Genomic DNA, 13,906 nt, shown 5'->3' with positions numbered 1-13,906 from the left:
CCAGTCTGTAATGTTCAACCTCACCTTGTCCCAGGCTGTAATGTTAAACCTCTCCTTGTTCCAGTCTGTAATGTTCATCCTCTCCTTGTCCCAGTCTGTAATGTCCAATCTGTCCTTGTCCCAGTCTGTAATGTTAAACCTCTCCTTGTCCCAGTCTGTAATGTTCATCCTCTCCTTGTCCAGTCTGTAATGTTCAACCTCTCCTTGTCCCAGTCTGTAATGTTCATCCTCTCCTTCCCCAGTCTATAATGTTCAACCTCTCCTTGTCCCAGTCTGTAATGTTCAACCTCTCCTTGTCCCAGTCTGTAATGTTCATCCTCTCCTTGTCCCAGTCTGTAATGTTCAACCTCTCCTTGTCCCAGTCTGTAATGTTCAACCTCTCCCTGCCCCAGTCTGTAATGTTCAACCTCTCCTTGTCCCAGTCTGTAATGTTCAACCTCTCCTTGCCCCAGTCTGTAATGTTCAACCTCTCCTTGTCCCAGTCTGTAATGTTCAACCTCTCCTTGTCCCAGTCTGTAATGTTCAACCTCTCATTGTTCCAGTCTGTAATGTTCATCCTCTCCTTGTCCCAGTCTATAATGTTAAACCTCTCCTTGTCCCAGTCTGTAATGTTCAACCTCTCCTTGTCCCAGTCTGTAATGTTCATCCTCTCCTTGTCCCAGTCTGTAATGTTCATCCTCTCCTTGTCCCAGTCTGTAATGTTCATCCTCTCCTTGTCCCAGTCTGTAATGTTCAACCTCTCCTTGTCCCAGGCTGTAATGTTCAACCTCTCCTTGTCCCAGTCTGTAATGTTAAACCTCTCCTTGTCCCAGTCTGTAATGATCAACCTCTCCTCGTCCCAGTCTGTAATGTTCAACCTCACCTTGTCCCAGTCTGTAATGTTCAACCTCACCTCGTCCCAGTCTGTAATGTTCAACCTCTCCTTGTCCCAGTCTGTAATGTTAAACCTCTCCTTGTCCCAGTCTGTAAAGTTCATCCTCTCCTCGTCCCAGTCTGTAATGTTCAACCTCTCCTTGTCCCAGTCTGTAATGTTCAACCTCTCCTTGTCCCAGGCTGTAATGGTCAACCTCTCCTTGTCCCAGTCTGTAATGTTAAACCTCTCCTTGTCCCAGTCTGTAATGATCAACCTCTCCTCGTCCCAGTCTGTAATGTTCAACCTCACCTTGTCCCAGTCTGTAATGTTCAACCTCACCTTGTCCCAGGCTGTAATGTTAAACCTCTCCTTGTTCCAGTCTGTAATGTTCATCCTCTCCTTGTCCCAGTCTGTAATGTCCAATCTGTCCTTGTCCCAGTCTGTAATGTTAAACCTCTCCTTGTCCCAGTCTGTAATGTTCATCCTCTCCTTGTCCAGTCTGTAATGTTCAACCTCTCCTTGTCCCAGTCTGTAATGTTCATCCTCTCCTTGTCCCAGTCTGTAATGTTCAACCTCTCCTTGTCCCAGTCTGTAATGTTCAACCTCTCCTTGTCCCAGTCTGTAATGTTCATCCTCTCCTTGTCCCAGTCTGTAATGTTCAACCTCTCCTTGTCCCAGTCTGTAATGTTCAACCTCTCCCTGCCCCAGTCTGTAATGTTCAACCTCTCCTTGTCCCAGTCTGTAATGTTCAACCTCTCCTTGCCCCAGTCTGTAATGTTCAATCTCTCCTTGTCCCAGTCTGTAATGTTCAACCTCTCCTTGTCCCAGTCTGTAATGTTAAACCTCTCCGTGTCCCAGTCTGTAATGTTCAACCTCTCCTTGTCCCAGTCTGTAATGTTAAACCTCTCCTTGTCCCAGGCTGTAATGTTAAACCTCTCCTCGTCCCAGTCTGTAATGTTAAACCTCTCCTTGTCCCAGTCTGTAATGTACATCCTCTCCTCGTCCCAGTCTGTAATGTTCAACCTCTCCTTGTCCCAGTCTGTAATGTTAAACCTCTCCTTGTCCCAGTCTGTAAAGTTCATCCTCTCCTCGTCCCAGTCTGTAATGTTCAACCTCTCCTTGTCCCAGTCTGTAATGTTCAACCTCTCCTTGTCCCAGGCTGTAATGTTCAACCTCTCCTTGTCCCAGTCTGTAATGTTAAACCTCTCCTTGTCCCAGTCTGTAATGATCAACCTCTCCTCGTCCCAGTCTGTAATGTTCAACCTCACCTTGTCCCAGTCTGTAATGTTCAACCTCACCTCGTCCCAGTCTGTAATGTTAAACCTCTCCTTGTCCCAGTCTGTAATGTTAAACCTCTCCTTGTCCCAGTCTGTAAAGTTCATCCTCTCCTCGTCCCAGTCTGTAATGTTCAACCTCTCCTTGTCCCAGTCTGTAATGTTCAACCTCTCCTTGTCCCAACCTGTAATGTTCAACCTCTCCTTGTCCCAGTCTGTAATGTTAAACCTCTCCTTGTCCCAGTCTGTAATGATCAACCTCTCCTCGTCCCAGTCTGTAATGTTCAACCTCACCTTGTCCCAGTCTGTAATGTTCAACCTCACCTCGTCCCAGTCTGTAATGTTCAACCTCTCCTTGTCCCAGTCTGTAATGTTAAACCTCTCCTTGTCCCAGTCTGTAAAGTTCATCCTCTCCTCGTCCCAGTCTGTAATGTTCAACCTCTCCTTGTCCAAGTCTGTAATGTTCAACCTCTCCTTGTCCCAGGCTGTAATGGTCAACCTCTCCTTGTCCCAGTCTGTAATGTTAAACCTCTCCTTGTCCCAGTCTGTAATGATCAACCTCTCCTCGTCCCAGTCTGTAATGTTCAACCTCACCTTGTCCCAGTCTGTAATGTTCAACCTCACCTTGTCCCAGGCTGTAATGTTAAACCTCTCCTTGTTCCAGTCTGTAATGTTCATCCTCTCCTTGTCCCAGTCTGTAATGTCCAATCTGTCCTTGTCCCAGTCTGTAATGTTAAACCTCTCCTTGTCCCAGTCTGTAATGTTCATCCTCTCCTTGTCCAGTCTGTAATGTTCAACCTCTCCTTGTCCCAGTCTGTAATGTTCATCCTCTCCTTCCCCAGTCTATAATGTTCAACCTCTCCTTGTCCCAGTCTGTAATGTTCAACCTCTCCTTGTCCCAGTCTGTAATGTTCATCCTCTCCTTGTCCCAGTCTGTAATGTTCAACCTCTCCTTGTCCCAGTCTGTAATGTTCAACCTCTCCCTGCCCCAGTCTGTAATGTTCAACCTCTCCTTGTCCCAGTCTGTAATGTTCAACCTCTCCTTGCCCCAGTCTGTAATGTTCAACCTCTCCTTGTCCCAGTCTGTAATGTTCAACCTCTCCTTGTCCCAGTCTGTAATGTTCAACCTCTCATTGTTCCAGTCTGTAATGTTCATCCTCTCCTTGTCCCAGTCTGTAATGTTAAACCTCTCCTTGTCCCAGTCTGTAATGTTCAACCTCTCCTTGTCCCAGTCTGTAATGTTCATCCTCTCCTTGTCCCAGTCTGTAATGTTCATCCTCTCCTTGTCCCAGTCTGTAATGTTCAACCTCTCCTTGTCCCAGTCTGTAATGTTCAACCTCTCCTTGTCCCAGTCTGTAATGTTAAAGCCTCTCCTTGTCCCAGTCTGTAATCCCCATGTTTTAAGATGACCACCATTCTTCCTGTTCCCAAGAACTCTAAGGCTTCATGCCACAATGACTACTGCTCTGTAGCACTGACTTCTATAATCATGAAGTGCTTTGAGAAGCTGGTTATGGCAGACATCAACTCCACCATCCCAGCCACACTAGACCCACTCCAATTAGCACACCACCATAACAGATCTATAGACTATGCAAACTCTCATTCTCTCCACACTGCCCTCACCCACCTAGATAAGAGGAATACCTATGGGGGCGGCAGGTAGCCTAGTGGGTAGAGCGTTGGTCTTGTACCCGAAAGTTTGCAAGATCGAATCCCCGAGCAGACAAGGTAGAAATCTGTCGTTCTGCCCCTGAACAAGGCAGTTCAGGTGCAGACACTGTTCCTAGGCCGTCATTGAACATAATAATTTGTTCTTAACTGACTAGCCAAGTTAAATAAAGGTAAAAATAAAAAAATGTGAGGATGCTGTTCATTAACTACAGCTCAGCGTTCAACACCATAGTCGCGTTCAACACCAAGCTTAGGACTCTGAACACCTCCCTCTGCAACTGGATCCTGGGCATCCTGAAGGGCCGCCTCCAGGTGATAAGGGTAGGCTACATTACATCTGACTCTTAACATAGGGGCCCCACAGGGGTGAGTGCTTTGTCCTCCCCTGTTCATCCACGACTGTGTGGCCACGTACGACTCCAACACCATTATCAAGTTCACAGACGACACGACGGTGGTAGGCCTGGTCACCGATGACGATGAGACAGCCAACCGTCAGTGACTTGGCAGTGTGGTGCCGGAGCAACAACCTCTCCCGTCAGCAAGGAGCTGATCGTGGACTACAGGAAACATGGGCACGCCGCCATCCACATCGACGGGGCCCAGTGGAGCGAGTAGACAGCTTCAAGTTCCTTGGTGTCCAAATCACTAAAGACTTCAAATGGTCCAAACACACACGCAGAGTTGTGAAGAAGGTGCGGGATGCTTGCCTTCTAGGCAGAGTTCCTCTGTCCGGTGTCTGCGCTCTTTTGCCCATCTTAATCTTTTATTTTTATTGGCCAGTCTGAGATATGGCTTTTTCTTTGCAACTCTGCCTAGAAGGCCAACATCCCGGAGTCGCCTCTTCACTGTTGACGTTGAGACTGGTGTTTTGTGGGTACTATTTAACGAAGCTGCTAGTTGAGGACTTGTGAGGTGTCTGTTTCTCACACTAGACACTCTAATGTACTTGTCCTCTTGTCCTCCAATTAAGTTGTAGAAACATCTCAAGGATGATCAATGGAAACAGGAGGGACCTGAGCTCAATTTGGAGTCTCATAGCAAAGTGTTTGAGTACTTATGTAAATAAGGTATTTCTGTTTTTAATTTGAATACATTTGCAAAAATGTCTAAAAACCTGTTTTTGCCTTTAGATCATGGGTTATTGGTGTAGATTGATGAGGGAAAAAAATATGTCATCAATTTTAGAATAATGCTGTCAAGTAAGAAAATGTGGAGAAAGGAAGGAGTCTGAATACTTTCCAAATGCACTGTATATACAAAAGTATGTGGACACCCCTTCAAATAAGTGGATTCGGCTATTTCAGCCACACCCGTTGCTGACAGGTGTATAAAATTGAGCACGCAGCCATGCAATTTCCTAGACAAACATTGGCAGGTGAATGGCCTTACTAAAGATCTCAGCGACTTTCAACATGACACCGTCACAGGATGCCACCTTTCCAACGAGTCAGTTTATCAAATTTCTGCCTTGCTAGAGTTGCCCCCGGTTAACTGTAAGTGCTGTCATTGTAAAGTGCAAATGTCTAGAAGCAACAACAGCTCAGCCCTACGAAGTGGTACACATTATCTCACAGAACGGGACCGCCGAGTGCTGAAGTGCGTATCGCTTACACACCGTCCGTCCCCGGTTGTAACACTCACTACCAAGTACCAATAACTTCTGCCCTGACCTCAACCCCATCGAACACTCAGGGTTGAATTGGAACTGCCGACTGCGAGCCAGGCCTAATCGCCCGACATCAGTGTCCAACCCAACTAATGCTCTTGTGGCTGAATGGAAGCAAGTCCCCGCAGGAATGTTCCAACATCTAGTGGAAAGCCTTCCCAGAAGAGTGGAGGTTGTTATAGCAGCAATGCTCCAACATCTAGTGGAAAGCCTTCCCAGAAGGGTGGAGGCTGTTATAGCAGCAATGTTCCAACATCTAGTGGAAAGCCTTCCCGGAAGAGTGGAGGCTGTTATAGCAGCAATGTTCCAACATCTAGTGGAAAGCCTTCCCAGAAGAGTGGAGGCTGTTACAGCAGCAATGTTCCAACATCTAGTGGAAAGCCTTCCCGGAAGAGTGGAGGCTGTTATAGCAGCAATGTTCCAACATCTAGTGGAAAGCCTTCGAAGAAGAGTGGAGGCTGTTACAGCAGCAATGTTCCATCATCTAGTGGAAAGCCTTCCCGGAAGAGTGGAGGCTGTTATAGCAGCAATGTTCCAACATCTAGTGGAAAGCCTTCCCAGAAGAGTGGAGGCTGTTATAGCAGCAATGTTCCAACATCTAGTGGAAAGCCTTCCCAGAAGGGTGGAGGCTGTTACAGCAGCAATGTTCCAACATCTAGTGGAAAGCCTTCCCAGAAGAGTGGAGGCTGTTATAGCAGCAATGTTCCAACATCTAGTGGAAAGCCTTCCCAGAAGGGTGGAGGCTGTTACAGCAGCAATGTTCCAACATCTAGTGGAAAGCCTTCCCAGAAAAGTGGAGGCTGTTATAGCAGCAATGTTCCAACATCTAATGGAAAGCCTTCCCAGAAGAGTGGAGGCTGTTATAGCAGCAATGTTTCAACATCTAGTGGAAAGCCTTCCCAGAAGGGTGGAGGCTGTAATAGCAGCAATGTTCCAACATCTAGTGGAAAGCCTTTCCAGAAGAGTGGAGGCTGTTATAGCAGCAATGTTCCAACATCTAGTGGAAAGCCTTCCCAGAAGAGTGGAGGCTGTTATAGCAGCAATGTTCCAACATCTAGTGGAAAACCTTCCCAGAAGAGTGGGGCTGTTATAGCAGCAAAGGGGGGGACCAACTCCATATTAATGCCCATGATTTTAGAATGAGTTGTTCGATGAGCAGGTGGCCACATACTTTTGATCATGTAGTGTATATATTTTGCTCATCCTAATATTTATATATTTCTTAAAACGATTATTTTACTTTAGATTTGTGTACATTGTTGTGTATTGTTAGATATTACTGCACCATTTCGCTACACCCTCAATAACTTCTGCGTATACGACCAATACAATTTGATTTGATTTTGATCTCCTGTGGTCTCCACAAGTATAGTTCACACCGTAACCCTAACCCTAAACACGTCCACACACCATAACCCTAATTGAAAACTCTAAATATAACCCCTTATAGTGTAAAATAGCCTTCGTTCTCATGGACACAGTGTTTATCTTCAGTGCCCGCTCTAATAGCCCTTCCGATTCACTCAGCGCTCATACAAGACAGCGAGTGTTACAGAGAATCAGGCTTATATAGCAAATATTATGTGTGAAAAGCAGACAGCCAGTCACCCATTAAAACATCTGTTTAACCACAGACAGCCAGTCACCCATTAAAACATCTGTTTAACAGCAGACAGCCAGTCACCCATTAAAACATCTGTTTAACAGCAGACAGCCAGTCACCCATTAAAACATCTGTTTAACCACAGACAGCCAGTCACCCATTAAAACGTCTGTTTAACCACAGACAGCCAGTCACCCATTAAAACATCTGTTTAACCACAGACAGCCAGTCACCCATTAAAACGTCTGTTTCACCACAGACAGCCAGTCACCCATTAAACCGTCTGTTTAACCACAGACAGCCAGTCACCCTATTAAAACGTCTGTTTAACCACAGACAGCCAGTCACCCAATTAAACCGTCTGTTTAACCACAGACAGCCAGTCACCTATTAAACCGTCTGTTTAACCACAGACAGCCAGTCACCCATTAAAAAGTCTGTTTAACCACAGACAGCCAGTCACCCATTAAAACATCTGTTTAACCACAGACAGCCAGTCACCCATTAAAACGTCTGTTTAACCACAGACAGCCAGTCACCCATTAAAACGTCTGTTTAACCACAGACAGCCAGTCACCCATTAAAACGTCTGTTTAACCACAGACAGCCAGTCACCCAATTAAAACGTCTGTTTAACAGCAGACAGCCATTCACCCATTAAACCATCTGTTTAACAACAGACAGCCAGTCACCCAATTAAAACGTCTGTTTAACCACAGACAGCCAGTCACCCATTAAAACATCTGTTTAACCACAGACAGCCAGTCACCCAATTAAAACATCTGTTTAACCACAGACAGCCAGTCACCCAATTAAAACATCTGTTTAACCACAGACAGCCAGTCACCCAATTAAACCGTCTGTTTAACCACAGACAGCCAGTCACCTATTAAACCGTCTGTTTAACCACAGACAGCCAGTCACCTATTAAACCGTCTGTTTAACCACAGACAGCCAGTCACCCATTAAAAAGTCTGTTTAACCACAGACAGCCAGTCACCCATTAAAACATCTGTTTAACCACAGACAGCCAGTCACCCATTAAAACGTCTGTTTAACCACAGACAGCCAGTCACCCATTAAAACGTCTGTTTAACCACAGACAGCCAGTCACCCATTAAAACGTCTGTTTAACCACAGACAGCCAGTCACCCAATTAAAACGTCTGTTTAACCACAGACAGCCAGTCACCCAATTAAAACGTCTGTTTAACCACAGACAGCCAGTCACCCATTAAAACGTCTGTTTAACCACAGACAGCCAGTCACCCATTAAAACGTCTGTTTAACCACAGACAGCCAGTCACCCAATTAAAACGTCTGTTTAACAGCAGACAGCCAGTCACCCATTAAACCATCTGTTTAACAACAGACAGCCAGTCACCCAATTAAAACGTCTGTTTAACCACAGACAGCCAGTCACCCATTAAAACATCTGTTTAACCACAGACAGCCAGTCACCCAATTAAAACATCTGTTTAACCACAGACAGCCAGTCACCCAATTAAAACATCTGTTTAACCACAGACAGCCAGTCACCCAATTAAACCGTCTGTTTAACCACAGACAGCCAGTCACCTATTAAACCGTCTGTTTAACCACAGACAGCCAGTCACCTATTAAACCGTCTGTTTAACCACAGACAGCCAGTCACCCAATTAAAACATCTGTTTAACCACAGACAGCCAGTCACCCAATTAAACCGTCTGTTTAACCACAGACAGCCAGTCACCTATTAAACCGTCTGTTTAACCACAGACAGCCAGTCACCTATTAAACCGTCTGTTTAACCACAGACAGCCAGTCACCCATTAAAACGTCTGTTTAACCACAGACAGCCAGTCACCCATTAAAACGTCTGTTTAACCACAGACAGCCAGTCACCCAATTAAAACGTCTGTTTAACCACAGACAGCCAGTCACCCAATTAAAACGTCTGTTTAACCACAGACAGCCAGTCACCCATTAAAACGTCTGTTTAACCACAGACAGCCAGTCACCCATTAAAACGTCTGTTTAACCACAGACAGCCAGTCACCCAATTAAAACGTCTGTTTAACAGCAGACAGCCAGTCACCCATTAAACCATCTGTTTAACAACAGACAGCCAGTCACCCAATTAAAACGTCTGTTTAACCACAGACAGCCAGTCACCCATTAAAACATCTGTTTAACCACAGACAGCCAGTCACCCAATTAAAACATCTGTTTAACCACAGACAGCCAGTCACCCAATTAAAACATCTGTTTAACCACAGACAGCCAGTCACCCAATTAAACCGTCTGTTTAACCACAGACAGCCAGTCACCTATTAAACCGTCTGTTTAACCACAGACAGCCAGTCACCTATTAAACCGTCTGTTTAACCACAGACAGCCAGTCACCCATTAAAAAGTCTGTTTAACCACAGACAGCCAGTCACCCATTAAAACATCTGTTTAACCACAGACAGCCAGTCACCTATTAAAACGTCTGTTTAACCACGCTGCTGGAAGCTGTGCAGTTCCACTTCCTGTGAACATTTCAACACACAGGACCTGTTGTGTTTTTCTGCTTCCAGACGATCAGATGATCTGACTGGTTGATGTGGAGATGAGATGATCTGACTGGTTGATGTGGAGATGAGATGATCTGATTGGTTGATGTGGAGATGAGATGATCTGACTGGTTGATGTGGAGATGAGATGATCTGACTGGTTGATGTGGAGATGAGATGATCTGACTGGTTGATGTGGAGATGAGATGATCTGACTGGTTGATGTGGAGATGAGATGATCTGACTGGTTGATGTGGAGATGAGATGATCTGACTGGTTGATGTGGAGATGAGATGATCTGACTGGTTGATGTGGAGATGAGATGATCTGACTGGTTGATGTGGAGATGAGATGATCTGACTGGTTGATGTGGAGATGAGATGATCTGACTGGTTGATGTGGAGATGAGATGATCTGACTGGTTGATGTGGAGATGAGATGATCTGACTGGTTGATGTGGAGATGAGATGATCTGACTGGTTGATGTGGAGATGAGATGATCTGACTGGTTGATGTGGAGATGAGATGATCTGACTGGTTGATGTGGAGATGAGATGATCTGACTGGTTGATGTGGAGATGAGATGATCTGACTGGTTGATGTGGAGATGAGATGATCTGACTGGTTGATGTGGAGATGAGATGATCTGACTGGTTGATGTGGAGATGAGATGATCTGACTGGTTGATGTGGAGATGAGATGATCTGACTGGTTGATGTGGAGATGAGATGATCTGACTGGTTGATGTAGAGATGAGATCATCTGACTGGTTGAGAGGAAATAGAAGCCTCTTGAAAAGGATCCGCCTTTTGTTTGTTTCTCTAACCCCTCTGAGTCGTGTGTGTGTGTGTGTGTGTGTGTGTGTGTGTGTGTGTGTGTGTGTGTGTGTGTGTGTGTGTGTGTGTGTGTGTGTGTGTGTGTGTGTGTGTGTGTGTGTGTGTGTGTGGTGTCGACAGGCTGCTGCTGTCCATGAGAGCACTTCAGACTGACTCAGACACTTCTCTACAGATAATACGGTCAGGCAACCTAATAGGCACATGTGCAAACTAGGCCTGATGCAGAGAGGAGAGGCTCTTGAGAGGAGAGGAGACAGGAGAGGCAATGAGAGGAGGAGGAGAGGAGACAGGAGAAGCAATGAGAGGAGGAGGAGAGGATAGGGGGAGGAGAAGAGAGGAGGAGGAGAGGGGAAGAGAGAAGAGAAGAGACAGGAAAAAAGGAGAAGAGTAGACGAGAGGAGAAGAGAGGAGAAGAGAGGCCTGTTTACTGTCAGGGGAACGGCCTGTTATCTCCTGAATGACCTGGTTACTGTCAGGGGAACGGCCTGTTATCTCCTGAATGACCTGGTTACTGTCAGGGGAACGGCCTGTTATCTCCTGAATGACCTGGTTACTGTCAGGGGAACGGCCTGTTATCTCCTGAATGTGTTTACTGTCAGGGGAACGGCCTGTTATCTCCTGAATGACCTGTTTACTGTCAGGGGAACGGCCTGTTATCTCCTGAATGACCTGTTTACTGTCAGGGGAACGGCCTGTTATCTCCTGAATGACCTGGTTACTGTCAGGGGAACGGCCTGTTATCTCCTGAATGACCTGTTTACTGTCAGGGGAACGGCCTGTTATCTCCTGAATGACCTGTTTACTGTCAGGGGAACGGCCTGTTATCTCCTGAATGACCTGTTTACTGTCAGGGGAACGGCCTGTTATCTCCTGAATGACCTGTTTACTGTCAGGGGAACGGCCTGTTATCCCCTGAATGTGTTTACTGTCAGGGGGGAACGGCCTGTTATCTCCTGAATGACCTGGTTACTGTCAGGGGAACGGCCTGTTTTCTCCTGAATGACCTGTTTACTGTCAGGGGAACGGCCTGTTATCTCCTGAATGACCTGTTTACTGTCAGGGGAACGGCCTGTTATCTCCTGAATGACCTGTTTACTGTCAGGGGAACGGCCTGTTATCTCCTGAATGACCTGTTTACTGTCAGGGGAACGGCCTGTTATCTCCTGAATGACCTGGTTACTGTCAGGGGGGAACGGCCTGTTATCTCCTGAATGACCTGGTTACTGTCAGGGGAACGGCCTGTTATCTCCTGAATGACCTGTTTACTGTCAGGGGAACGGCCTGTTATCTCCTGAATGACCTGGTTACTGTCAGGGGGGAACGGCCTGTTATCTCCTGAATGACCTGGTTACTGTCAGGGGAACGGCCTGTTATCTCCTGAATGACCTGGTTACTGTCAGGGGAACGGCCTGTTATCTCCTGAATGACCTGTTTACTGTCAGGGGAACGGCCTGTTATCTCCTGAATGACCTGGTTACTGTCAGGGGGGAACGGCCTGTTATCTCCTGAATGACCTGGTTACTGTCAGGGGAACGGCCTGTTATCTCCTGAATGACCTGGTTACTGTCAGGGGGGAACGGCCTGTTATCTCCTGAATGACCTGTTTACTGTCAGGGGGGAACGGCCTGTTATCTCCTGAATGACCTGGTTACTGTCAGGGGGGAACGGCCTGTTATCTCCTGAATGACCTGGTTACTGTCAGGGGGGAACGGCCTGTTATCTCCTGAATGACCTGGTTACTGTCAGGGGAACGGCCTGTTATCTCCTGAATGACCTGGTTACTGTCAGGGGAACGGCCTGTTATCTCCTGAATGACCTGGTTACTGTCAGGGGAACGGCCTGTTATCTCCTGAATGACCTGGTTACTGTCAGGGGGGAACGGCCTGTTATCTCCTGAATGACCTGGTTACTGTCAGGGGAACGGCCTGTTATCTCCTGAATGACCTGGTTACTGTCAGGGGGGAACGGCCTGTTATCTCCTGAATGACCTGGTTACTGTCAGGGGAACGGCCTGTTATCTCCTGAATGACCTGGTTACTGTCAGGGGAACGGCCTGTTATCTCCTGAATGACCTGGTTACTGTCAGGGGGGAACGGCCTGTTATCTCCTGAATGACCTGGTTACTGTCAGGGGAACGGCCTGTTATCTCCTGAATGACCTGGTTACTGTCAGGGGAACGGCCTGTTATCTCCTGAATGACCTGGTTACTGTCAGGGGAACGGCCTGTTATCTCCTGAATGACCTGGTTACTGTCAGGGGAACGGCCTGTTATCTCCTGAATGACCTGGTTACTGTCAGGGGAACGGCCTGTTATCTCCTGAATGACCTGGTTACTGTCAGGGGAACGGCCTGTTATCTCCTGAATGACCTGGTTACTGTCAGGGGAACGGCCTGTTATCTCCTGAATGACCTGGTTACTGTCAGGGGAACGGCCTGTTATCTCCTGAATGACCTGGTTACTGTCAGGGGAACGGCCTGTTTCACACTGGTAGAGCTATGACATGACACACTTCCTCTTTCTGTCGCTCTCTGTCTGTCTGTCTGTCTGTCTGTCTGTCTGTCTGTCTGTCTGTCTGTCTGTCTGTCTGTCTGTCTCCCCATTCTTCCTAAATGACTGACTCCCTCTCCCTCTCCCTCCCCCTCCCCCTCCCCCTCCCTCCCTCCCTCCCTCCCTCCCTCCCTCCCTCCCTCCCTCCCTCCCTCTCCCTCTCCCTCTCCCTCTCCCTCTCCAGATTGCTCCAAATCCAGCACTTCTAAGGGATCCCCCTCCAGCTCCTCTTCTGGCCCCAGCTCTAACCTCAACCTGCCGCAGTCCTTTGGCAGTGCTATGGGCTTCTCTCTCTCTGAAACGCTCCCTTCCACCCCTGCCGGACTCGCCGGCCTCCCCAGCCTCGCCCAGAACTCCTCTGCTTCGAACCCCGCTGGCCCCCTCCTCTCCCCCCAGGACAGTATAACCCATATGGCTCCCAGCTCCGACCCCAACAGGTGCTGGCCCATCCGGCCCACCCTGAGGAATGAGCTGGACACCTTCTCCGTCCACTTCTACATCTTTTTTGGTCCGAACATCTCTGTTCCTCCGGACAGGGCTGCTGTGTTCTCCATTAACCTCATGCCTGTCCTGGACAGTGGAGGAGTCCTCAATATGGAACTCAAACTCAACCTGGTGAGTGTCAAAAAAAGATTTCTTAACGAGATGTGTTTTGTACCTTGTAAGTTTTCCCTCTCGCACACAACCACACGGTGGGAAGGCCGTTTGTAATTCTTTGTACTGTTTTATTTAAACACAGACTAAAGTCTTGACAATTTTCTGGTAATTATGTTGTACCTAGCTCTTAGATACAGAGCTACTAAAGCTTCCTTCCCTGGGTGTTTTGTTGGTTAAATACTCAGACTAGCATTTCCTTCTAGCAGTGGAATGGCACCATGTTTTCCATGTCCACACCACCAGACAGACTATGTAT

General features: G+C 47.2%; 1 protein-coding gene across 4 annotated transcripts in view; it reads left to right on the top strand.

Moving 5' to 3' along the window:
- Positions 1-13,906, top strand: part of tmem8b (transmembrane protein 8B) — a 243,656-nt gene that overhangs the window by 155,196 nt on the left and 74,554 nt on the right. For all 4 annotated transcript variants that reach the window (XR_008755083.1, XR_008755084.1, XM_055887874.1 and 1 more), the window contains one exon: positions 13,178-13,608. Coding sequence is in view for 2 of the 4 variants with exons in the window: in XM_055887874.1 (XP_055743849.1) it covers positions 13,178-13,608 (431 nt within the window). In the remaining 2 variants the exon portion in view is untranslated. The remainder of the gene's footprint in view (positions 1-13,177; positions 13,609-13,906) is intronic.

Source organism: Salvelinus fontinalis, chromosome 28 (genome assembly GCF_029448725.1).
Source record: "Salvelinus fontinalis isolate EN_2023a chromosome 28, ASM2944872v1, whole genome shotgun sequence".
Taxonomy (NCBI): Eukaryota; Metazoa; Chordata; class Actinopteri; order Salmoniformes; family Salmonidae; genus Salvelinus; species Salvelinus fontinalis.
Note: the sequence above shows the minus strand (reverse complement) of the source record. Positions and strands in the feature narration are given on the sequence as shown.